The following is a 27,332-nucleotide window of genomic DNA, read 5'->3' on the forward strand; positions in this document are numbered from 1 at the left end:
TGTTTTCAGCAATGTTATTTAATGTCTGGATGTGCACTCAGAGACTGTGTGTTATTCACATTTTACAAATCAACCTTTGATTCATCTGCACTATACTTTCCTTAAAGTTTTAACTGAACTAATTTTGCTGCAGAAAAGAAATATGTAACATCTACTCAGTTCTCATTTGGTAAAAGCCTCCCCACTCACCATTGCATCTCCTAATTTACCATACAAACAAGCTTTTCCCTGCATCCCGAAGAGGTGCACAAAGCCAAAGCAGAAGACTTTTGCTGATTGAGACACAGAAGTGAATGGAAATGAGAGCCAATATTTCAGTGGTCTGCTTTTTGGGTCTGCATTTTTTAAAAACATGAAATATTCTACATTAAATCTGTTCAATGACCAATTAGGCAGTTAGCACTCCCTCAGGATATCTGATCTCAGAAAGCACCTCAAAGATTCCCGGTCTGTGCCAAGGGCGAACAGAGCAAACATGCAGTTCCTAGCTTTGGTGTACAATCAGGTGAAAATCAGTAACAACTGTATGGCCAGAAGCAAGGAACTGAGGCACAGGGAATGATTTATAATAACCCTATAGGGCCATATTTAGCTTTCCAGCATAAGCGTCTCAGACTGAAGAATACCTTTCAACTCACCTTCTTAGTGAATAAAGGTGAAACGGGAATAGTTAAAATGACCTACACTATTGCAAATTTTATTAAAAAAAGAAAAAGAAAAAAAAAAGTCTAATTTGGGGGTGTGAATATTGTTTAAGCAACATGCTTCAACAGAGATGTTAATGGATTTGAAAAGATCGGTCAGAACAGGCTTTGAAAATGAGGCAAAATAAATGCCACTTCTGCCATCCATCAACGCCCAGATAAAAACCTGCTAAGTTACACATCACTTCTATATCAAGAAAAAAAGTTGAGCAATCTAACCAAATCAAGAAAGAAAGATCACAATAAACTATCAAAAGCCTGGGTGAACGTCCAATTTTTAGACATGCAGTAGCAGTAATTATCCATCAAAATTTACCAATCCAACTCCTGAAAAGACATATTGTTGCTTCATTTCCATGAAGTGTTGCTGATGCTTGCCAAGGGAATAAGCATCCACACTAAGAGACTGGACTTCAAATCCCTCCCTCCCCGACAGTACAGAGGCACAAAGACCTAATTCAATCACAGAAAGAAAAGGGTGGTAATTCTTTAGGTGTATATACTCTAAAGCTCTAACTTTACCCAGAAAATAGAAAACACATTTATTTTCGTGGTAACAGTTAACCTCATGGTCCAACAAAGTATGGAATATAAAAGCAAGAAAAATCGTCACTGAGAACAGAGAATCAGTTGCATATGTCTGAACTTTTTTTCTCTCACAGAAATTTAAACCACAGAATTTCTATGAAATTTTATCAATGTAGTCAAACATCACAATGAGGACAGAGAACAGCAAGATAACAAATGACAACAGAGTGTAAGCAGATGTACCTCTATTTTTAATTTAGCAGAACTGTCAGGTCTGGTAAAACTTGAGAATTCCTCTGGCCACCCCCTGTTGAACTTTTTAAACATTTGTAATATTTATTAAGGATGTACCAGCTGTTATAATCTTGTTCTGAGTATACCTATTTGATAAAGTATCCTGGCCTGGAATAACTGGTAGGCAAAAAGTATATAAATCCTAAACAAAAAATCTAAGGCCAAAAAAGGGGAAATCTCAAAGGCTTGCAGACCTTCAATATGATTTGATGGTCTCACTTTCATTTGTCAATTTGAAATATCTCCTTCACAATAAACAGTGATTCTGTTTGTAATAAAAGTTTAATGATTAAGCCTTTGAAAAACTATGCGCAGCATTTTAACTTTAACTTGAAATATAATATATTTTGGAAAGGTTACTGATTATCCATATTACTGACACTGAGCTACATCATCAAGATCCCTTTAACCATTCTAGACAGCCTTTAAAAAAAAAAAAAAAAGTATCCATTCGATTCAACGGGACAACTTTTGCAGGTAATCCCTCAATGGCAGGTTGTATAATAAAGCCTAGTAGGAGCTTGACTATTCAAAATAAATACAGTAACAAATGTAGTCCATCTTACATATACAAATTATCTAGGAACAGATTTGTGGGGCTGTTGGTTTTTTGTTTGTTACTATCAGTTTATTTATTCCTAGGCAGACATCTTATGAAAGCATGTTTCAAGCCAGTAGTTTTCATACATATTTCCTGTTGATTATTCAGTATTTATAGTATACAAGAGAAATTGTTTATAGTAGAGATATTGCAGAAATTCCTTTAAAAAGTGCAATGTTTTTGTTTTGTCTTAATATAAATCCAACTTTTCTATGAAATGTCACAGAAATATCAAAATTCAAAAAAATATCAAAATCATTGTGCAAGCTGCTTGTTCAGATGAATAAAACTTGCAAAAACAGGAGGGGAAAAAAATCACATCAGTTTCAAAACTGCCAAGTACTTTCAGACTAAGCTATCATGAAAACACCAGCTCCTGATTATTCACCAGAATTTCAGTGATCATAAAATGAAACACACTCATGGAAATCCTCTTTTTAAAAATGAATTAATGCTTTTTTTAATCTGAAATATGACATTTTTTCCAGGAATAAGCACAATACAAAAATAAAGGTACATTATTAATAGTTTAACCTTTCCTACAGTAAACTATCATTAGAGTTACAGAAAAGCAGTGAGAAATTTTATTTTCCATGATCTCATATTTCATCTGTTTAAGTAATTGAAAGGATCTTTACTAATCTGCATCAGCTAATAACTGAGTCCAAAAGTGTTTTATACAAGTACATGTTACCTTATGAGGTCAATAGGCTGAAACTTGTAAAATACTCCATATCTTGCCCATTCTCGATACAGCAACTAAATAAAAAACAGAAAATTGACTTGAAACCGCTGTTCCCAACTGTTTTACAAACATGTAAGAGTTAGTTAAAATAAACAAGTAGTTCTTCATACTTAAATATAGCCTTAGAAGTACATTTTTCAAACAGTTATGTAAAACCAGCCAAACAAGCAATGAAAGGATGCAGCACATATACCTTTTTCCTACATCATCCCTACCCAATTTACTAGACAGTGAAGTCAAATAGGAGGGCTCAAAAGAAAAACAAAATGATGCTGTAGTCTCATGGAGATCTTTGGAAAAATGATAGAAAAGATTCTATTTATAGTTGAATTCTTCTTTGAAACTCTTATTTCGGTTCACGTTGTACCTGCAAACACTGGTCAATACTTAGCTAGGGTGTAATTCCAGACGTCAAATAAATTATGTGTCGAACAGGTAAATTGTTTTTTAAAACATACTAAGAGGTAACAAGTGTGGCAAAACCAGTCTGCTCTCATCCTCAGCTCCTAAGGCTACTACGCCCAGTAGATTCCACATAAAAGCCCCTTCTCTCTCATCCTGCCTGTGGAACAAGTTCGCATGTTCACCGTGGGACTGTGAACTCAGCCACAGCTAGCATGGAGCACAAAAGAAGTGTCAAATCCCACAGAAACACCTTTGACAGTCCTTTACAGGATGCTGTTAAGAAAACTAGTAGTTATGGTGTAAAAGACATCACAGTGTCTTGAAACAGAAGGCAGCATTTGGAAAGAAATCACCTACTAAATTAATAATTTGGCAAAAAGTTTAATGCGATATCAGTACATTTTGTAACTGTGTATCTAATCATTAATGATCTAGAAACGACATTCAGTAATGAAGAATGACACAACTTTCCAGAATTTAGTGAAGACCAAAGAAAGCTGAGAGGAAACTTCAGCAGGACCTAACCTAAGCTAGATTACTGTTCATCTTCAGAGGAAGATAAAAATCAGGGCAGTTCCATGCAAACAAGTAAGATTTTCTATTGAACTATTTGAATTGTTTGTATTCCTTTCACAGTTTTATGCTGTGACCCCTCATTGAGGCATTACTGTCCACAGTCTAAGAAAACACAGGCTCTTTAAAACCATCTTCTTGAAGTACAGAGTGCATGAAAAATTAATAAATAAACACCCAGAATTGAAATAAAATGTATCACACTTATGTATCACTAATAAACTTTTATAAATCTATAGCACTACTTAAAAAACAGGTGTTAAGCCTTGTGCATCTATTTTCAAAAACATAAGTGGAGGGGGTCCAGCAAGAAAGAATAAAATATAAAAGAGGTTTGGCCAGCTCCTTTAAAATGAGGCACTTAATAATTCCTTGTGCAACTGGAGTAGTGATGAAATTGTGTCTTGAGAAAAAGTTTCTGTGTGAAATATTATGTGTGTCCCAAGGGACAATCTTGGTACACAGAGCACATTCTGCAGAGAATTTAAATTAAGTGTTGTTGACATTTTTTTCTTTTTGAATACAGAAACAAAGGTACTGTACAAAGACACTTAAAAGCAATAACCTTAAAACTATACAAAGATACAGGTTTTTGCCTAATGTGTAATACATGGAATTCATCAGATTAGCTGCAGGCTAGATTGCAAATTCTTTACGGCTATTTGTAAAACCGAACCTCTAAGTTTTCTTTTTTTTTTTTGGTCAATAAATAATAGATTGTTGCACAATGGAGTTATATAAATATACAAGAGCTGGAAACAATGTCAATAACATAAAGTACTTATAGTTTTTGCAATTAATTATCAGCAGCATGTCTGTCAGTTGGTCCATTTTGACAACTAGCAGCACGATATGTATTGAATTCCTACACCATCTTGTGGCATTAAAAGCACAAAAACTATGAAATATTTTATCTGTTGAAATAACTGAATTTATGTACCCATTTTTCTTCTTGAAATGTACAGCATCAACTGCAAATCTGGTCAGAGTTATCTTGCCTTTTTTTCAGGTTTTCCAACCATATTTTTCTAGTGTTTATAACATCTCTCCTCCCACAGATGCTATGTGAAAGACCTACATAAGTACCAAGGGAGCAGTTAAGACCTGGATCCTGCAAACATGTGCCCACATAAGTATTACTGCTCAGAATATGGAAATTGGCTTGCACACATTTTATTGAATGGTGCGATGCCAGTGTACACTACTTAAAGATCTGATTTAGAATAATTTCTGTTCTTAGATTAGGGAGTAAATCCTACACTTCTGAAGCAATTGAGAATTCAGCAGCAAGATTCGAGGAGTGTGGAGTCTCAGCTCAGACAATATTGCTCTCACAGAGCGCAGTCTTGCAAAATGCTTTGCACTTGTGGAAAGAAATGATGCGAGTGTGTTTGATTTTCTTTGACTTCAAGAGGAGAGGAAGAGGATTGCCCCTGCTGCTGTCCTCATATGCTCATATGAATACTTGTGGTTCCCCATTCAAAATCGCTCTTTGTCATTGCCCCACAGCATTACATCAAAATTGCTTTACTTCCATAAATAATCTTGCTAATAAGCACATTTACTGAAATATACAGAACAAGAAAGTTTAAAGCTATTAAAATTATTAGAACTACTTAAAATCTGCTTTGAATATGGCTATAGAATTGATTTTAAAGGGCAGAAAGAAAAGAGAGGTCTTCCTAAAATTTCAGCCAGTACAGGTTATTATTATTACAGGCATTATATCAAACTATGGAATCACAGATTGTTTTTTCTGATCACAGAAGCCATAACACCAAAGTTGAGTTTGTGGTGTGGATGTTTTCCATTCATGTGTATTGCCCAATAGTACTAAACCTCAGTTTCAACACGGCAGCTTTACAAGATTAAGCTTACCCTGGAATGAGCTTCCTTTCCAGATTTTTATTAAAATGAAAGGAAATCTAAGAACAGTTTTGTAATATAGTTTATTGTATTAAAAGCAGTACTTTCTGTAAATTTATAATAACACTTTCCAATCTGCTTGTAATATCAAAGGGATGGTGTCGTAGTATATGACATCAATGTATTTCCCAGATAGTTAGCATTGCTAGCAATGAAGACTTACAGGTTGTCAATGGGCTAGAAGCTTAAAAAAGACCAACTCATGGCAAGTTGCTACCGTGCTGCTGTGCTATACTTTTCTTAAAAAGTTTTTCTCTAAGCAGAGGGAGGGAGATTCCTTTACTCTCATCAATAGTCTTAGGGAAACAGGGTGTTTCACTGAATGCAGATTTCTAATTCTCATAAGATATGTGTTGTTTCACGAGGCATTTCCTCCAAGGAAATCCTGAAGAGGGTTAATAAGGATTAACCTTTTATATTATGAGTTGGTACATAAACCTTCATTATTTGGGCTGCCTTATTGGCATAAGTACCCCAGTCAGGCTCAGTTCATCAGTTACTTAAACAACAGACAATTGAAATGGAAGACACATATAAGCTAAATTGGAGAAAATAAAAAGGGGCAGGGCGAAAAAAATCTCAGAAATGTCCCCCTTTCCTTTAAATCCAATCAGAGCTTTTCAGGAAATTAAACACTGAGACTATTAGATTCAGATAGAAAACAGATGATGTTATGCATAGAAATACTACTGAAGATTCTATGGCCAGGCAGCAGAGACATATGTGAATAATCAATGGAGTATTTCTGGAAAGAACCTTTTATGTTTTTAATACTTAACACTTCATAACAGAACCTAATAGGCAGGATAAAAAGAAGGTAGCACAAAATACAGCTAGTAGGGTGAATATTTTTCCAGACACTAGTACTCTTGCCCCCTTTCCCACAATATCCAATTTTTCACCATTGACTAGTGTTCATTTAAGTTTCTTCTGTCTGAAAGTTGTGCTAGCCTTCGAAGTCAGTGAACTCTATAACTGACTTTCAGAGTCCGTGACCATAGCACCATAATCGCTTGCCCAGAGAAAACTCTGCAAGTGCAGAGCAGACAATCTCTTTATAAACAAAAAGTTTATTAAATAATAGACCTAAATATACAAGCTTCTGTACAGTTTGTTTCCTGGCTTTGTCTCTTTTGCTTACCAAGGTTCATATACCAAATTAAATCGTACACAGAGCATGAAGATATCTAGTGCCTGAACGTTAACAGTATTTAACAAAAACTACAAAGGAGATGGTGTTTCTCAAATTTTTACTGACCCAGCATTGGAGAAATCAAATTTGCCTGTATGATCTATGAACTCAGTCTTCATTTCAAATGCAAAAATAATCATCACATGCAGCAATTACACTTGTGAGAACTATGCTGAATGTTTTGGCAAATGAATGGCATTTTCTTATTTCTCCTTCATGCAACAGATGGCACTTAACAACGTGTAATACCACAGCATGAAAAACATTTATGAAATAGCTTACAAGTCAAGAAGCAAGAATATAAGCAATTTATTTTCCAATATATTAAATACTTTAGGCTTTAAAACATTCTCTTTTTCTTCATTCTACCCTTCTCTCCCTCCTCCTTTTTCTCTCTACAATTTTCCCTCTTCATTTCCTATCCTATTGTTTGTATACCAAGGAAAAAAATGAATAAACACCAAAGAACAATATGGAATGGAGCTTAATGGATTATTACAGAATTTAAGTGGTTTTGCTCAATTTTAATAGTGAACATATTCATTAAAATCAATCTGAATAGATTTATTTTTTTCAACCTGTCAGGAAGAAAAAAAAGTTAAATAACTTATATGATTATTTCCCTTCTATAACCACGTGATGTAACAGATGAATAGCTACTAGAATAAAACATAATTGTATAGTACATTCAGTGGTGCATTTTCTTAAATTACATACATTTTCTAAAAATCTAATTTCAATGTATTTGTAAAGAAAAAGTTTCTAGCTATAAAATGAAAAATATAAAAAGTTTTTAGCTTTTAAAAATACTTCCTTCTACATCCTCTTAAAACAAGAGAAATGGATAAATAATAAAAAGCTTTTCTCTATACATGAGGAGGGAAATCTGAAGCATTTGAAGATGTAAATATCAAATTAAATTCACTGAATTACTGACAGACTTCATAAAAAGTCTTGAAACAAAATTTGATATGCAGAAGTACAGGAAAATAAATCAAGTAACATAACAAATATGATATGTATCTGCAAAAGCATATACTCAGTTGAACACTGGCTAATGCTTTCTGATTTCATTTAGCATATTATTTCATATTTTTCACATCAGACCTAGTATGAAATTAATTTTGCAATGTACTTTACCTTTCTTTCATTCATTTCATCATTTTGGCCTTCATATTCACCCTAGAAAATGAAAATAATTTAACTACTGATGTAAATACAGATAAAATTGAATAAAAGATTTCTCAGTTGTTCCCAATTTGTTGATTTTACTTATAGGTTACTATCTGAAATGTATTTATGTATTTTTTTTCACACTAGAATCACACATCTAAAATGTTCAAACACATTTTCATTTCACAGGCAATAAACATTAATGTCTATACACTATTGAGTAATATTATCAGATAACTAAATTTTTAATAGAGTATACATACATCATGAAGTGGGTATGCTGCATCATAAACATTGTTTGCCATTAATGTGCTAATACCTAAAGGGGGGGGGAAAAAAAAAAGATTGTCAGCAGCTAACCACCACTAAGCAGAAAAGATTATTACAGATTTCACTTGATTTCTTTACAGTAGGGGCTGATCTGTATTGCTGCAGATATTCAAGATCATGACAGGGTGAGTATATACCAACCTGGAAGTGAACCTTAACTGAATAGGGAAAATATGTTTTCACAGAAAGGCTTAATATTGCCTTGTTCCTACATAGTGCTTTTTCCTGAGTGAACTAGTACAGAATGAACATAGTTTTGACCACTTGCTCATCCTGATAGATACGAGTCATGTGACTGAGGAGGAAAGCATCTGGGATGTCCTCCTGCAGCTTGACAATGATCCCAGAACATGGGTTGCACTGAAGCACACAAGCAATCGAAAAGGCACTTTCACAAAATTCTGTGATTGAAGATATAGTAGAGAAAGATCACCTTTACTTTGACTAATATTAGATGAAGAGTAGTTTTCACTGAACCAAATTCTGGGTTTTCTGTGCTTCCTCAGATCAATACGTAAGGTCATCCTTCCAGGTTTAAACAACCCTTCTTTGCTTGTAGAAGTCAATTGATCACTTTGTGCTCTCCCACCCATGCTTATGCTGAAAAGCTAGGTGCACCAGGACAAGAAGTGTTCAGTCCTAAAGACTGCAATCAGGAAGTCTGGTGGAAGATACAGGAAGATACTGTAACATGGCACTACCAGTGACCTCATACTACGATGGCTTTAGCTGTTGAATCCCCAGCTAACGACTGCAGCACTTACAGACATACACAAGACCACTGTGGCTCTCAAGACCTATGACTCAAAGACATTCTGTCTTCACTCTCTGCAGGTGAAAAAAATTCTTCCATAAGACAACAACCAAAGATTAGGAGTCTATTCCAGACCTCTATGTTTTCAATGTCCAGTAAAAAGTAACTAGAAAGTTTGTCTTTAATGATAAAAAAAATTCACATGGTCAAATCATACAACCATCACTCTGAAATGCTCTGGGAAAACCCTCTGGCCAGAGATGTTATGCAAGCATTACCAATAAATTTCTTCCTTCATACAAGGGGGAATACTCTGACCACTATTTGCATTAATATAATTGGGAAATCTTCATGCTTGGATCATGTCAAGTCCTTTACTGAGAGCATTCCATGTTTGGGAAAGCTTACAAAAGTTCGGAGGTATGAGAGAAGAAAATATGCCTTCTTTGTATCATAGAAGTAGAAGCAGATTCAGCCTCACACAGCTGTAAAATTCAATAAGAAAATGTGTTTGAAGTGTTGTTATTTTCTCTCATTATATTATGGAACAGGAAGCACAATTATAAAAACCGGAGACTGCTACAAGAACCTCTGACATCACTTTCCTATCTTCTGTGCAAAAAAACCCCCAAACAAAACAGAACAAAAAACAAACAAAAAAAATCAAAAGAATCATAAAATAGAAAAAAGCAAGGATGCTTAAAGATATCTGGTAAACCATTCATGAGGTGTGCTTTTGAGACCAGGGAGAAGGGAAAACCCTAGGGACATATGAAGCACAGGACTTCTGGGAGAGGATCTTGGAGGATCAAGCCAATTAGTCCTTTAGGTCAAACATGACATATAATCATGTTTTGGCTATGGACTAAAAAGAGGGAAAAGACAGGAGGGATAAAATATATGCCTTCATGTCAAGTGGGATTCTGAGTTGACCTGAGCTTGAAGTTGATCAGCCTGTATTTTCATCTTAGAGTAAAAAAACCCTGAAAAATCACTACTAGTGCTTTGATCTCTACAGAACAAGAACAAAGAACAAGAACAAGATATTAGAATGGAGAAAACTCTGAGTAAGAGGTTAAAATAAGAGCTCTTTTCCTGCCTACTGTGTCCTTATAGGATGGATTACTTCTTTCAAGCTTGTGCTCAAGTCCAACAACTTTTAGAGGAATAGAGTTTCAGCAAATTCAACACAGTCCCTCTAGATCTCGAGGGAAAGTGTCACCTCTGAGGGCTGGCTTTTACGTCAGTGAGTTTCCTGTCCCTGCTGCACTTTAGGCTTCTTGTTTTCTCTGCCTCACACTGCCTTGTCTCTAGAAGCCTCTGCTCTAGAGACTCCTACTTGCACAGAGACCACGGCTCCCAGGGAAAGCAAGATTTCCCCATGCACCAGGAGCATCCCCTTGATGAAGGGTGGAGCAATCCAGCAAAAGAGACAGCATTCCTCTTTACTGCCCAGACAGAGTCTTTCAACAAATCAAAACACAGAACAACACAGAATGAACAGCGAACAAAACAGATGGCAACCGAACAGTATACTTTAAAAAGGGAGGCTGTTTGACATATTCTCAATGATGCTTTTTTTTTCTTTCTACTTTTCACCTCAGCATGTTAAGAAATTTAGGTTAGATTAGGAAAAAGAATATATAAAATGGTCTAATAAACCAAAATGTAAATATTCGTTCTAGGTCAAGCTAAGTATTTTGGGTTGAAAATGATAAAGTAATTCTTTTTTTTTCTCCATATAATTGGAAAAAACATAACATTTCTATTTAAGGGTAACCTACACTAATCTTTTTCCACTTCAGCTGCTGAACCAAAGAAATCTATCACCTCCAACTTCACTGCACAAAGTTACACCAAGAAACTTCAGGAGACTGCTTGTACAGCACACTTACTTACTCTTTGCAAGTACATTACACTAGGACATAGTGATCTGAATTGAAGTGGTCAAGCTACCAGAGGACTTTCAGAAAACGTGCCAGAAAGCAGTACTATGAGCTCTTCAACTCCAGGGACATATGGGTGGTGGCATCACAGTGGAAGAAGGAAAAGAACAGAGAGAAAAATATGTACACCTGTATCTGTCCTGAACCATAAAAAAAATCAACTCCCTGCCAAAATTTGATAGTGGAAATAGACCTTGGACTTTGGATTCCACAGAACAGTCATATTTAAGTCACAGATTTCACTATGCAGCTCATGGACATCATTTTTAAAGCTGCAGCGATAAAAATAACCTGGAAATATGTATTATTGTGTAGAAATGGCAAGGAAAATCTGCTCCTGGATGAAATAGTGCAACGTATTGGAGCTGACATCCAAATTTTCAAAAGCAGGTCATATAACAATCAAATCCAATTTTATAATCACTTGTGAAATGCAAGTTATGTGCCAAATCCTGCACCTGTAGAAATGAAAAGCAAGCTCCCATTACCAATGTCCTACGTAAACAGTAGATCAGAAAGTCATTTTATCCCTCAGAAAATGCATTTGTTTCAATATCTATTTTTGTGGAAAAGTGCCAGTATATTTTTGTGTTCTGTTAGACAAATAAATACTCAATGAGATACCTAAACAATTCTTTTCAAAAACTCCTTTCGAAACAATAGACATAATTATCTTCCCTCCATCTTACCCATGCTGTTTCTGGCCTTTGTAGGTGTGCGTTTTAAAATTTCACGTACCTATGGAAAAGAAGAGCAGTGATATAACACCCAAATTGTCTTTAGCATTCTTTTCCTCTCAATGCTGGCAATAAAATAAAGCTTAAAAATAAGAGGCATCTGTAGAGTTCATCTACACTTATATTTAAATCATATGTTTCACTCATCCATAAATATGTGATTTGGGGCCACTCTAGTTAAGAATTTTAAGTGAAGAAAAATGATTAAAGAATGTCAGAATGCCACTGAACCTAATGATGCTATGGCAATTTGTACTTTTTCATTATCTGGCCCTAACATCTGTAGCCTAAGTCCTGCTATGTCACATCCTTGTAAAACTTAGTGTAAGTTTTACATAAAGTGTAAGAAGTATAAGGATTTCAGATAGAATGAGAAGAAAATAGCAACAGAATCTGACTCCATATTTTAGTCATGGAAACACCTTAAAGAGAACATAACATTCACATGTGGAGGTATAACATGAAGATGCACATAGAAGCGATTAGCAAGTAAGCTATATCCGTGAAACCCGAGTGAGCACATGGATGAGTGTAGCATGTTGGGGAGGAGTCAACACAGCATCTGTAAAGAGAAATCTTACCTCACGACTTTGCTGGAGACCTAGCAGGATGTCAGGTATTAATGCAAGGTTTCTTATCAAAGACTACTGAGCTAATAAGTTTCTACAGGATTGCAGAGGATGTCCTTCTATGGACTAAAATCTGGTTAAAGAATAGGAAGCAGGGCTTAATGGCCACTTTTAACAATGGGTAGGATTAAGTAGTGTTGCCCTACACAGTATCTCCTACTCCCATGGGGCTGTATGGACTACTGGCTGGCTCTAGGACTATATTTTTTATGTTCTTATGACTACTTAATATTTTGCAGGAACTGAGAAATGCATATACTGATGAAATTAGCAAAGTAGCAAAAGGCACTCACTATTGAAGCAAACCCCATTCAGCACAAAAAGTCTTCCCTCACTGATATATCACTTTTGTTTACTTACTATTCGGCTGCGGGTAGCATTGTCAAAAAAAGTGTCTTTGTCTTTAACGTTATACCTAAAAATGTTGAAAGAAAAAAAACCAATCCATTATTTTTTCAGAAGTGGTACTAATGAATAAGATAACAAAACAATTTGATTTAGAATTCATTTAGAAGCCATAGTAAGGAAGAAAAACAAAAGTTTAAAGGAAATAGAGGTGTAATAGGACAGCACAAAATAGAGTACCTCTTGATATCTAAATAAAATCTTTTAAGGCCTAGTCATGCAGACTTCTGCCTGGATTGCAATGATGGTGGGTTGAAAAATGCAGAAATATTAACTAGTATAAAATGCCTTTTGGGTACGGAGAGCTTGTCTATTGTTTACACAAGCTGATCTTTTAATCTTTCCTTATAAAATACCCTCAATGTTATAACATTCTGTGGTTATGAATGTTATCAGGTTTCAACTAGCCTAATGCAGATGTTCATTACTCTTTTCCATGTGACTAACCAGTCAATGTTACACTTTTTCATATAACCATTCCACTGGAATTATGCATTCCCCGAAATCTTAAAACCATTGTATGTGAAACCAGCTTTGCTAGGTTATTCCCCTCAATCAATTTGACTTGTATTCAGTATTAATTAAAATTGTCAGACAGGACAATAAATGATATGGTGGGTCATCATATTTATTACTGAATTTTATTTATCAGACAAATACAAGGATCCAACCATGAAGAAATAAGAAATGTTTAACATCAAACTGGGTCCAGAAGTATTAATCTGAGTCAAGGGGCAGATGGCAGGAATTCCTTATCTGTACCTTATTAACCAAGTTTTAATTACTATAACAAATCCATCAAGAAGAAAAATATTGCATTTCTACTAGCTCTTTCTTTTCTCAAAACTGGTGGCAATATCTTTGTCCTACCCATCAGTCATTTAGTGATAAAGATTTTACAGTTCAAACTAAAAACATGGACATTTTATCTGTTGCACTGCTTCAAGTGCCTTATCCAACAGAAGCAAGTTAAACACTGACAGAAATTCTGTGCAAGCTTATATTTCTGTAAATCCACTGAAACTGAATTCAGTGTCAGTGAATGTGAATTTACTTTAGATCTATTTACTCAGGCTACAATACATTCAGGTTAACCCAGACATATCCTTTTATCACTTGGAAATGTTTTCCAGGAATAATTTGCCAGCTTGCATATTTTCTCAGGATTTCCAGAAATGCTGCGTCCTCAATGATGCAGCACGATTGCACTGATGATCCTTGATTCACGTACTGGGAGGGAAAAAATGACAATAGTAATATGACAAGTTATAGCTTTCTTCTTTGCTCTTCACAATTTAAAGTACTCACAAATATATTTTTTCTCTGGAAAATGGGTAGGACAGGCTTTTCATCTTGGTATTGTCTTGTTGTGGCACCCGGGGTTGCAGAGGTTCAGTCAATTTGCACCATATTTTATTTAGCTTCTTGAGTATTCCTCCTTCTTCTTTGATTTCATACATCTGAGTAAATAAAATGCCATACATTAATGTGAATTCCAAAAGTACACTAAAAAGAAAAAAAAATAGAATTTTCTATACACATGGGTTTAAATCTATATATTCCCATGTAACAACAAGCACCTGAATTGTTAAGGGTTTCAGCAAGAAAAGGGAAGCTTTTGTCCTTCAGAAGCTACTTTCAGAAGAAAACTCAGTGTAGGAATGTTAGTATGAGAAATATCCTCACTAACTCATCTAAACTAGGAGCTGTAGGGAAGTAAAAGGAAAGCGAAAGAATTATTCTGGCTTTAAAAGCTGTAACTCGGGAAAAGAGGGAGTAGACAAAATAGGAAGATCCTTTACCTGCTGGTCCAACTGGCAATCATGCTGCACAGACAGAATAAATAACTAGTAAGTAATAATTGCTAGCTTTGCCTTAGGGCACACATGCCATTAGAAGTGAGGGTGCCAGGCCCATGGCTGCATGGCACTGTCCAGTGCAAGGAACTAGCTTTTGCTGATTTGGTCTGATGTGAAGTACTAAAGAGCTTCCCAGGGATATGAAGGTATTTACCTGATTCACTATACACAAATCCAAGGAATAGGCATAAAATAGACTTTGGAGTTTCTCTTAAAATAGTAATAGCAGTCATTACTGCAGGACTTTGCAGAGAAGAAATCACGGGTCAAAGCATGCACTTCAGACTGAGATGATTTTATTGTTGTCGTTGTTGAAACTATCACTGATGGTTAAGTCCCAGGCACAGAATGAATTGCTATGTCTATCTTTAAAAGGAAAAGAAGAGATAGATGGATAGCTATGCATGCATGTGCCTGCGGCAGCATGTGCATACTGTGGTAGAGATGGATACTTACCATTTGCTAGCCGACAATCAAACTAGGAAACATTTATAGGAAAGGAAAAGTTAGATGGGGTCAAGACAGGAAACCGTAACTTGCAGAAAAAAACATAACTTGCTGAATTCCTAGTATTTGCTTAAATGTCAAGCTGCTGAGCTTCTGGTTCTCTTAGACTACATCAATACTCCTAAAGAGATGTCCCATGGGAATAGGTTGTTTGGTCGCATACACGTGAAGCAACACAGAGGAACTCTCTAGGGCTTGCCCTGTCCCCACAGCAGACTACATACCAGGGTATCCTTAGGACCCCTTAGGAGCTTCTGCAGCTAGAACTACTTTTCATTACTTTTTGTGGGATTTTTTCAGTTCAAAGTGCCTGAAATAATATGTCACAGTTACCAGAGTGGTGTTTTTATTAGCATGATGTGCAGAGTTTGTGCTATATGCTCTAGAGCATAGCATGAGAGGTCACTGGAGCAGCTGAAGGTAGAAGGCCTGCTAGGACAGCACTGGAAAACTGTATGGGGTAGAGATACCCAAATGTGGCACAGGTACTGCCCATTCTTCTTATAAGGCAGTAGCTCCTGAATCAAACTATCCCCTGAACCTGTCAGGTTTCTTCTAAAGGGAACTGCTTGGTTTGCTCCAAAACAGAACATAAGGGTACAAACTATCATACATCTAGTATGGACAAGTGGAGACCAAATCCTGAAAGCTAACAAAGGACTTAACTTATTTGACATATGGGTGCTAACATGTGTGTCTGTAGACCCATTTACTTGGCATGCAGGCAAGCAGCAAAAAGATTTACAGCTAAGTTATAAGCTGATGCCTCATTTTGCTTGAGCTAGCATAGAACATGGTGAAAAGGATGAAACCAAATTCTGAAATCACTGCCAAGGCAGATGTCCGAATATGCTATTAATTATAATTCTTTCATTTAGGTTTGGCATAACATTATGAGGAAAATGAGTTTTAATTTTTATTTTTTCCTGAAGGATAGACAACCTGAGAAAACATTAGTTTATTTACAGACTGATTAAATATCAAATCATTAAATGAACCTTGAACATTCCTTAAATAACAGCTGAAGTCTACCCCAAAATAAAAGAAATATTCTTGATTTTAACTGATTGAAACAAAGCACTTTAAAGTATCATGATTTTTTTTAAACTGCTGGTCCCCTAACTTCAGCAAAATATGACCTTTTTAAAGAACTAAAGTTGGGCACCTTACAATCTTACGTACTCTTTTTCTTATTTAAAGCAGTTATATGGGATATGCCTAATATATTTGACTGTGGCCCACTCTCACTTGGCTGTTTCTATATTAAAAATAATTTCTTTGTCATATGCAAATGTACACATATAGTTAATTTGCTCAAAAGGATTTTTCTACTGTGTAATTTTTCTTGAAAGATGTTTTAAAACTGAACATTTGAAAGTATTTTTTTGTAACCAACTCATTGTGTTTAGAAATGGTCCAATATTTTTCATTGAAATTGCTTTGTTTATGGTTTCAGTGGATTCTTGAATAAATAATAAATAACATCAGAGAAAATACTTAACACACCTTTGAAAATAATCTTTTGGCTCTCTGAGCAAAACCAGAATTTTCTCTTAATGGTTCCTGGCTGAATTTTTCAATTTTTATTGACAAAATCCCAAAATATAAGGCTTCTGAATTTCAAAATGGATTTTATTTTTCTCCTCACAGGAAACTCCTTTCCCAACTGTCCTTAATTCCAAATCTTAAGACAAGAACATAATTTTCCTGTCATGTCTGCTTTAAGTGGTAGTATTTCATTTATGCAGCTGAGATAACTGGAAAATAATGTAGTCAACAATAATTGCCAACAACTTTCTCCCTAAAAATGTCCTATCACCACTACATTATACAAAATGATTTATCCCCTGGGGTGAATTTTCAAGAAATTTGAGATCTGACTTCCCTGTTGTAGGGAACTATAGACATATTTCGCCTTTTTCTATACACCTAGAATAAATTACGGGTACAAACCTGAGAACTGTTGTTCATAACTGCCTGATCGTTGACTGAATTACAATTTCCTTTCTGAACATTTGTCCTATTAATGAAATTCGGAAACCCATGAAATGATTCCCATGAAATTCAGAAACCTTGTATTTTGGGGTTTTGGCAATAAAATGCCCAGTATATGCCAATCATATTCAACATGAAGTATGCACCGATCTGATTCGTTCACAGAAATCTGTTACTTTAAATAAAGGGATGCTATTTATAATGTATAATATATACATGTTAAATGAAGTAATTTTGTTTATATACTTAGATGTTATCAAATAATTTTATGTCAAGTGGAACAGCACACCATCTCTGGCCCTGATGAAAAGGGTCAGAGCTCATCTACAGTCCAGCCTATTTCCACTGTGTTTGTGGTACAAAGGAGATTTAGTTTACACAAGGGTATTTACGTTACACGCAGTGTACAAATAGGATGGTGGAAATCTAGCATAGTAAGTCTATTCTTTTTGTCCCATTTGGCAGAAGAGCAAGATACTAAAGATAGGACAGAGTTGGTAGGGGGGCAATTCCAGGGAGAATACCATTTAAATAAGAATGGCTATTCTGAAGCAGGCCAAAGGTCTATTTAGCCCATATCCAATATTTGCTGTCTCCTAAAGCCGCTTATAACTTAAGTTCAGGGAAGGAGTATGCGAATAAGAAAGGCACAGAGCACTGCCCTTCTTGGTACACCTTTGGAGCTGCCAGGGATGAGCAGGGACTTCCTGAGCTTGAATCAATGCCTTTGGGGCAACATCAGGGATTTTGTGCCTGTCTCCAATATAAACTTACTTTTGGTCCCTTTCCCAGAAAGGGGTGGGACATGGAAAAAAGAAAGAAACAAAGTGGCAAAACCAAATTCAATCTGGGCCCCTAACTTCTGTTAATGTAAATGATGGCTATGAACACATATAATCCATATAAATATGTATCACAAAGTAGGAAACCATTCTGCAAGAAACGATATGCACTGAACATGACAATGACAACTGGTTTGGGTATAATGTGGCTGGAATTGCAGTGATTAATATGAATTGTAAATGTGTGTTTGCACATGAGTGCCTATGCACACATGTGCAAAGCAGCAGAACACAGTTAACCCACCCAAAAAGGTGCTCTGATTTACTATGATTTGGAGCATACCTGAATCCAAATCTTACTGGATTTCCATGTTCTTAAAGATCTTTTTTTGCTTAATTCTAGCTTTTGCTACATGTGATACAGACTTTCTTTTCATTATATTCCCTTTCATTTTGGGAAGCTGCTTACTGTTGGGGGGGGGGGGTAATTTCACTTGTGGTGGTTGCTCATAGCACACTGGCCACAGATGACAGAGTAACAGCAAACAAAATACCAAAATGTCTAGGTCCTCCTAGCCTTTGACTTAAAATTGTATGATGAAAAATACACTAGCTATGGCACTACAAATAGCATGACAATTTAGACTATTAATATGTTTTCTATTACCTTTGTCTGAGATGATGATCTTTCTCTGTTTAGCGCCTTGTGATTTATTGTGTGTTTTCTCTCATTCAAAGGAGAGAGGGGGATGTTGAACTGTTCATCAGTGACTAGGATGGCCATTAGAGACTACCAGCTCCTGGACAGATCTTACGCAGACAGAACAATATGATGGCAGAATTCCAACATGAAAATAGTGTATAGAAATAGTGTAGAAATACTTCAGTGCATCTGCAAGAGGCAAGGAGGGGAAAATTCCCCTGAGGGAAGAAGGAGGTAGGAACGAGAGCAGGCATTGAAAATACACAAAGGGAAAGATGCTGGGAAGTGATCAAATAGGGGAGTGAAGGATTTCAGGTGCTTTTCTAGAAAAGGGCCTATGCCTCCATCTATATGCCAGAAGGGATGGAGGTACAGTAGGTGTCTAAAACCTACTTGTTTTCAAAGGTTGATTAAAAGTAACCAGGATTTTTTGTAGAATGCAAACACGATACAGTAAGAGTGGCTTGGTCAAGCCTCTGACAGTGACAGATGGTACCACAACAAGATGTGAACAATGTGGAGGCCTTTGATGGATGAAAACAATCAATAGGGAAAATAGAGGAAAAAAAAATAGGGAAGAAAATAAGATCAGTCTGTCTTTTAATGCTGATGACAATGAAATGGAATAAGTTTTCAGCAGTGCTGTTAATAAGAGCCCAAGGCAGCTCCACTTGTTTCAGTGGAGTTGTTAGCTAACAGGCTAAATCACTGCAGGATCACAAGTTTTAGGATACGTTCCCCAGAATTTGCAATGTTTGCCAGCAATTCTGTTGAAAGTCCTACATATTCTAAACTACTAGGACTGTAAAGAAGATAGTGAGCCAAAATTTTAATGACAATGGGGCAAGTCCAAATTCACTGAAGCTCCTGATACCTTGAAAACAGACTCTCAGCATCCCTAGACTTTAAAGGAGAAACCTTATGGCAAAAATAGCTATCATACTTTCTCTCACACTGCACCTCACCTTTGAGGAAAGTTCCTTGACAAAAATCCAAATAGCTACTACCTTCTCAGCTTTCAAATCCCTCCTTAAAACTCACCTCTGTCATCACTCTATAAAGCCCCATCTGCCAGCCAGCTGCCTCCATGGCCTGCCAGATGGCCAACTATGCTTATTGCTCTTCCTACTTCCCTCTGCTAACCAGCAGATTTAAAGGGAAAAAGAAAAAGGAAGACAGAGAGAGAAAAAAAAGCTACAGTACATAACACTTGTAAAACTTTGCCATTCTTTGTCATCCTAACTTTTGGGGTATTTGGTTTTCCTCTTCTTTTACAATCCATCTGTCTGATCTTTTCCAGACTTTTTGTCATTAAGTTAAATCAAATTAATTTGACTGGAAAATTCTACTGATATCAATATGGACACCGTTTAATATAATTAGCACTAGTCCTGTGATCAGAGAGCGGAAGAGATCACCTGAACCACCATGTCCTCCCATATGTGTAGACAACGGTCTAATAGAAAATCTACCATGAAGGGTCCACAGACATCTATTTCTCACATGTACCCACACACCACAAACCACAGAACTCTTCCAATATCACACAGTAAAATTAGAACACCTTTTTAACAAAATATTAAAATACCCATTTTTTAACAAAATATCAAAATATCCAAAATCTGCTACAGGAGGAGAGCTGGAAAGACCAAGAGCACTGTCAATGTCACTTATCCCTGCAACAAATTTCTGTATATTTAGATAGTCAGACCTCAATCAGGCATTTACCTGTCTTCATTTGCACAACATTATGGGTGCAAAGCTAGGGTCTTTCAGCATTGATTTAATACAAGCTTTATTTTTAGCAATTAATAATATATGTAACTGGCAGGTAATAATTCCAGAGCATAATTTGGCCTCATGAAAAATTGTTAGATGCAAAATAAAGCCAAAATTCAAAGCAGACTAACAGGAATTTGGCACCTAGCTCACACCAAAAATCGCTTTTGAAATCCTGACCTTATATCCAATTCTGAATTAAATCATGTTAAAATAATTAGTAATGTGAAAGAATAAGCCTTACCTTTTTAGTGGGCATTTTTATTTTAAGGAGTTCTGCTTCTCGACTAAGTACATGCCAAGGTGCATGTATGCGCACAAAGCTCAATCCTTGGGTCTTATTCTGAAATATAAAACAGTGAAATATATATTTCAATATTATTGAATAGGAATACTTCAGCAATAACATTTCCAACTAAATCATGCAACAGTAGTAGGTAAAGAGAGTGAAGAAAAAATTTCTGTTACAACTGGGACTAAAAATGACTTTTTCTTTAAAAGCTGACTCTTCTAATGCTCTAGAATTCTTTTATCAACCTGCACTACAGTGCTGCTATATGCGCACCATAAGGACACAAGACCAGGTTATAGCTGATTTTGGAATCATGTGAACCAGAAACCCCTGAGCTACAGCTTCCACTCTCAGATATTTTGCATGTTATCCCAGTTTATTGGTGGGTTTTTGTGACTATTTGGGCCAGCAAACAGAAAACTTTTCTTCTGCTCTGGATTTTGCCCTTAGGCACCCATTTTCTATCCTGCTTAAATATTTTCTTAGTACTTCATTGGATTAGTAGTTTCTTAAAGGGGATCAGACCCAGCATTTACTACATGAAGTGTCTGCAGTTGCAGTACCGGCCCTGATATTCAGATTTAACTTCTAAAGAGTCACATGAGTCCAATGCTTATAAAAATAACTGTGCAGAGGCAGAAGACTACACAAGATGGCCTCTGCACAGTCAGTTCTCAGGTGAGCTGAGCTGTTCAGAGGTAAACCTGAGCCATACACAGGCCTTCTAAGATTTGAAAGCAGAATCCCTGACAGAAGTAGGAAAATGAAATACAGACATGTTGATACAGACTTTTTCCTCAATGAACTCAAATTATCTAAAAAGAACAGTAAATTACACATATGGATGTTTACTGTGACAAAAGGGGTAAAAAGTTGGGATGGAGAGTAGACAGGGGACAGGAGGATAGATCTGGGGGAAAGATATGGAAGCGGCAGGAGGAGACTGCAAAGGCTTGGGCTAGAGCCAGGGAAGGACTGCTAAGACCAATGATCTTTGTGAAGCAGTGCACATGCTGGGGTTTTGGTGCTAGGGCATACTGACACTTTGCATTTTCCCACCCATATGTGTGTAAGGATCAGGAGAGATCCCTCCCTTAGGGGAGAATAAACCTCCACATACGCTCCTAGATTTTGGCAAGCATCACCTCTCTGTTGGGGAGTCCGAACCACTGTCCTCCCCCTGCAACATGAGCGGGGATCAGATGAGATGGAGGGACTGGAGGCACATAAACTTCTGAAAACCATCAGTTACAGAGTCAAGGAGCAGTAGCTACAGGCATGAGAGTACAGTAGAGGAGAAGCACAGAGGAAGAGCACTCACTACGTAAAAGCTGTGAAACAGAAGAAACTGAGGCAGCGAGCCTAACTTGATAAGGAGCATAACCAGGTTACACATTTGGCTTAAATACAAAACTCATGTGGTTGACCTGGAAGTAATTGCCTGGTACACATATAAACATTTGCAGAGGACTAAAGAAAGCATATTAATGCACGTACAGCTTAATGTCACTGTAATCACCAAGTAGCACAAGTCTACCAAAATGGGAATATAGGTCATAGCCATGGAAACTCATACTGTCAAATTCTCAAACTTAAATTCTGTGGGAAGTTGACTCCAAAAAAGGTTTTGTTGTTGTTGTTGTTGGGGGGTTTTTTGTTTTGTTTTTGTCAAAAGCTTTGAGTTAAGGAAAGTTTTAAACAGAAAAATATGAGGTATCTGTCCATATATGTATAAATCTGAAAGACTATTGTAGCACTTTTGACTTTACCTCAGAAAAGTCTATTCTCTCAAGTCACAATGATATTTTTCTGTTTAGCATACAATTTATATGAAGCTATTTCCAACTAAAATTGTATCATATCCTATTGATATCAACATTTTAAAAACAATATTTAATTTTTCCAAAGTGTATACATGCTTAGAACTTCCTGTAAACACCAAACACACTTTTGTTGAATGTTATACGATGCTTCCTGATTAAAAAGTTAGATTGAAATACCCCTTTCTTATGGTAACATTTTCCTCTTATTTCCCTTATAGCTGCAACATGAACCACAAAGATCACTACATTACTTTCAGTTAACATTTCTGCAGTGGAACAATGTTATTTTAAACAGCAGAATGAGTTGTTGAATGTATCTCTCATCAGTACGCAAGGGAAATTGGCTTTAAGAGAAGGAAGTAAAATTTTACCAGGCAGGAGCAGATGTTCTGGTAATCTTTTGCTGAAAATGTATTAATAACAGATGAGAGTTTAAATTTCAGTCAGTGAAGATCGTGAGGCTTCTTCTTAGATTTTGGCTAAAATCAAATTTGTCCATCTGGGGGACTATACTCCACATTGGCAAGAAGAGGGACAGTATGATCTAATTGCTCATTTCCAGCTCAGGCTCATATGACTTACACAGATTGCAAAGAAAATCAGTCAGATAAATTAAGAGAGGAGACCAGATGAAGAATATGACCTTTGTATATTAGAGCAGAAATATGTTGGAAAGTAGTACTGTTCATGAAGTAATATCAAATGCTGTGGAGTCACAGCTAACATTTAAAAATCACTCCATGGTAGGAAACTGAGATCATTTTAATAAAGACAAATGCAAAGTCAATAAAAGTAGGAAAAGAGGAACAGGTAATTGTTGTTCAATGGTAAACAAAAAGTGCAGAACAACAGACTGCTGAATATTTAGTTAAGGATTACAAGAACCATGTTTCCCATATCTTCCTGTATTTTCCTAACCTTAAAAATTCATCAAAGAAATTTACAATAAATGCATCTCACCAATACTTCTGTGCAACAAAAATACAACAACAAAAAAAATCAGTCTCATGTCATCTCAGGGAGTAAATCAGCTACCTACTCTTCTACTGAGCTATCAAAATAAAATCCTGTGCCCGCTAATCTTCTCTGTTAAAGGCTCTTTGTTCTACTTTTCAAGCCTTTATCTGCAGCAGTTGCAGTTGTCCTTTTGCATGACCTTTTTGTCTTTATTATTATGATCACCAGTGAAGATATGTTCAACTCACTTGTTCCCGGAGGGCTTATTCTATTGCAAACATCACCAAAAGTTAAAACTTGTTTTTCTCATTGACAGTGTGGATTTATGACTATCTACTGGAGACATTTACCAAACAGTGTAATTTGGTTAATCAGCTGAGATAATCAAGGTACATGTTTTTGTGAATGCAGTTTAATATTTGCTCTTACAAAATGCTGTCAATCTTCTATTTTGAGTACTCCCAATCACTTGCTCATTGACTCCCCTCTAGATGCATCACTACAGCTACATGTTGCACTGGCTAATATTATTTTTGTCTTATCATTCAGATGTTATTTAATACAGCAGCCCTTAATCAAGTCCTTTTTCACTTACAGCTGATGTCTCATGGGATTTTATTCTTGGCCCTGCATTGTTCTATGTCTATATCATTGCACTGCCTGATTATATTACTCAAATGACTTTAAGTATTGTTATGCTGATGACAAACAGGTTTGTTGCTCTCCTGATCCTTTTTTGTCAAATCTATATTCTGTACAACAGAGTTCTTAATTAAGTTTCAGGAGTGGAAGTTTTTTCAATACGTTGGTTCTGAATCATTCAGGGTATATTTTTAGCTTGACTTCTTTTTTATTTTGTAAAGGTGTTTTGGGCCTTCCCATTTTAATAGAAAAACTCAGCATTAAAGTCAAATGAAAGAAAATCTGGAAGGCCTGTTTTGCTTTTCAGTCAGCACACGAAGGGAGACTTTTTTTTAAGGGATACTTTTTCTATCTTTCATGATTTAACAATAAAATAGCTTATTATCTGTATCAACTGCAAATTTAAGATTTATTATAAAGTTATCATCATCAAGGCTGTAGCAGAAAATTTATTAGAACTATAAAGCTCTCATATATATGAAAATAAAGTATATATTCTTATCGATTATATTTTGACTAGTGAAAACTGAAAAAGTGAGTTCTTTAGTTAAAATCTAAATGTTCTGAAACCTGGCTAGACAAGCATAATAGCTAGACAAAGCAGAGAAGGTCTCTGACTGAAAATTTAGATTTGCCACTGATTTTAGGTTTCTAGAAGTCAGATTTCAACTGAAAAATCTGACGTTCTAAAGTTAGGGGCAGATCCATATTTTTCACCCACTTTGGCAGTTACAATTTTACAACTATAACATGGAATATTTTTGAACTACTATAGCACAACTATCGTACTTTATTAATCTTTGTCTAGTACACAATTTCTCAACTCTGGTTCTTGCAGGGACAGCTCATAGATCATGGAGACATACTATGAAGCCTTCTCTGTGTAAACAGGAGTTTGTGAAGAAGTCCTGTTGCTCCATAAAAGCATGCCATGTAAAAGGTGGAGTACTGCATGTCTAACTCAAGGATTTCTCATGGTGCCATTATTTTGTCAGGCCACTTAACTCCTACTTCACCTCATTCAGATAACACGTGTCATGTGTCGTCCTGAAGATGATGTGTTCTCAACAGTTTGTGTAGACACCTCTAATATGATCTACAGCATCGTACTCTCCTAAAGGCATTATATTTTTAGTCACAGTCAAGACAGCAAAAAGTATAAAAATAATTACACACTGGTAGAGTCTCAGGCTTTTTTATGACGTTAACATATTGCTGCTAGCAACTCTGCTCCTACAAAATTCATTGTTGAATGCTGCATTTTGGAAAGTCTTTCTCACGATTTCCTCATGATGAAATAACTCATTACTCATACCATATCAAAAAAATATAACCCTTTTGGTAAATAATTATTTTAAAATACTTGTCCAAAGAAATAAATTTTTGCTGTGTATGCCATTATGAAGAAGAAAGTAACACTGATGGGCAGAAAGAACCTGAACAGAAATGATTAACTACTATCTAATTTTTATATTATCCCCCAGCCCAAGGGAATGCTGAAGTTTCTTATGATTTTTTTTTAAATATATATAGGAAGTGGAAAGGTATAAACTAAAAACCTGAAGCATGTAAACTTCCTTCCTACAAAGGCAAACTATCTGGGCATTTGGCATTTTATCCTTCTGTGATCATTAAATAGACAGAAAAATAGCAAACATATCCAGAGAGCAAGTTTGTAATGGCTTCAGTTAGTATAGCCAGTCATCTTTTGCTGACATGTGCGATACCAGCTACACCAGGTAAGCAACGAGACAGTTTTTAGAGAAGGAGTCAGTTCCCGATAGCTCAGTAAAAGTAATCATCTTCCCATTAATTCAGTCACCAGGTGGGTCTGTCACATCTTCAAATTCAATTGCTCAGAATTAACAGCTAGTCTCCTGATACCACCCCTGAAATTTAGGCAAATAACAATGTGGTGTGATAATGCAAATAAAGCTCAATTACTTCTTACTATCACATGGCTCTGGTCACATACGTTTTACAAAAGCTGAGCCAAATAATGAGCTTTTGGCCCCCTGCATGGATATCTCATGATGGAATGATACTGCATGACCAGATTCAGATTGTGACTGTGAAAGCATCTATGTTTTGTGCTGAAAGTATTGGGCCTCAATCTGTGCGAGGATTAGCATTTTGCTGATTTTACCATTTCACATCCAAGATGCAAAAACAATTTATAAAGCATGAATACCTAAATGTATGTCAGTTACATTACAGAAAGGAATGGTGGGGTACTAGTCAGGGTGGTGTGAACCAAGATGTCCATGCAGAGCAAGTCCCTGCTCGTGTTATCTGTATGTTTATGGGCAAATAACTTACTTTCTGTCTGTCACTGGTTAAATGAAGATAATGGAACCTCCCTCTGCCAAAAGAGGGTTGTGAAGATAAATATGCTAGAGACTATGAGGTGCTTAGATACTATAGTAAACAGATAAAGGGTGGAGCAGATCAGTAAGTTCACAGCCAATAGCCATACCATGCATCTCATGATCTCTCCCATTTTCCTTCCAAAACAGTAGTCATTTTACCTTTTCCTTAGCTTTTCCTTTTCATTACTTCTCTGCGGTACAGACCATCCTTACTGTATGGCTGTACAGTGCCTACCATAATCCTCATTAATGACTGCAGATTCTACTGTAACTGTATTAAAAATAATTAACAGTGAACACCAACAGCTCCAGTAAGAAGTCTCACTCCTGAAAGACAGCCAGTCTTATGCAGCACAAGCCTAAAGATGCAGAGCACAGGTCTGTTCAGGCACAGCAAAGCTAAACTCCATGTAGTTCACATAGTTTGGTTTATTTTTAACTGCTCAACAATACACTAAGCAGACATGCTCAAGTCTAAATTTCAGATCTTAAGCAAAGCTGCAGTAGTTTACACATTTTGACAGTTTGTCTTTCGCTTTCTTCATTTCTGCCAACAGTGACAGTGTTAATGTCCTGTTTATTTTATTTTCTTACTCCCACCTCCAAACATAAACAGTTAAAGAATATGCTAGTGTACATAAGCAAAGAACAGAACAACTTGGAATGAAAGCTCTGGTCAAAA

At 36.1% G+C, this 27,332-nt stretch overlaps 1 protein-coding gene across 1 annotated transcript in view; it reads right to left on the reverse strand.

The window, feature by feature from the left end:
* Positions 1 to 27,332, reverse strand: part of ANO2 (anoctamin 2) — a 188,171-nt gene that overhangs the window by 140,834 nt on the left and 20,005 nt on the right. The window contains exons 2-8 of the mRNA XM_067289841.1: positions 20,812 to 20,910; positions 14,251 to 14,402; positions 12,898 to 12,952; positions 11,861 to 11,909; positions 8,405 to 8,460; positions 8,109 to 8,150; positions 2,822 to 2,886 (exon numbers count right to left, since the gene is read on the reverse strand). Coding sequence (XP_067145942.1) covers positions 2,822 to 2,886; positions 8,109 to 8,150; positions 8,405 to 8,460; positions 11,861 to 11,909; positions 12,898 to 12,952; positions 14,251 to 14,402; positions 20,812 to 20,910 — 518 coding nt within the window. The remainder of the gene's footprint in view (positions 1 to 2,821; positions 2,887 to 8,108; positions 8,151 to 8,404; positions 8,461 to 11,860; positions 11,910 to 12,897; positions 12,953 to 14,250; positions 14,403 to 20,811; positions 20,911 to 27,332) is intronic.

The sequence above is a fragment of the Apteryx mantelli genome, chromosome 1 (assembly GCF_036417845.1).
Source record: "Apteryx mantelli isolate bAptMan1 chromosome 1, bAptMan1.hap1, whole genome shotgun sequence".
Taxonomy (NCBI): domain Eukaryota; kingdom Metazoa; phylum Chordata; class Aves; order Apterygiformes; family Apterygidae; genus Apteryx; species Apteryx mantelli.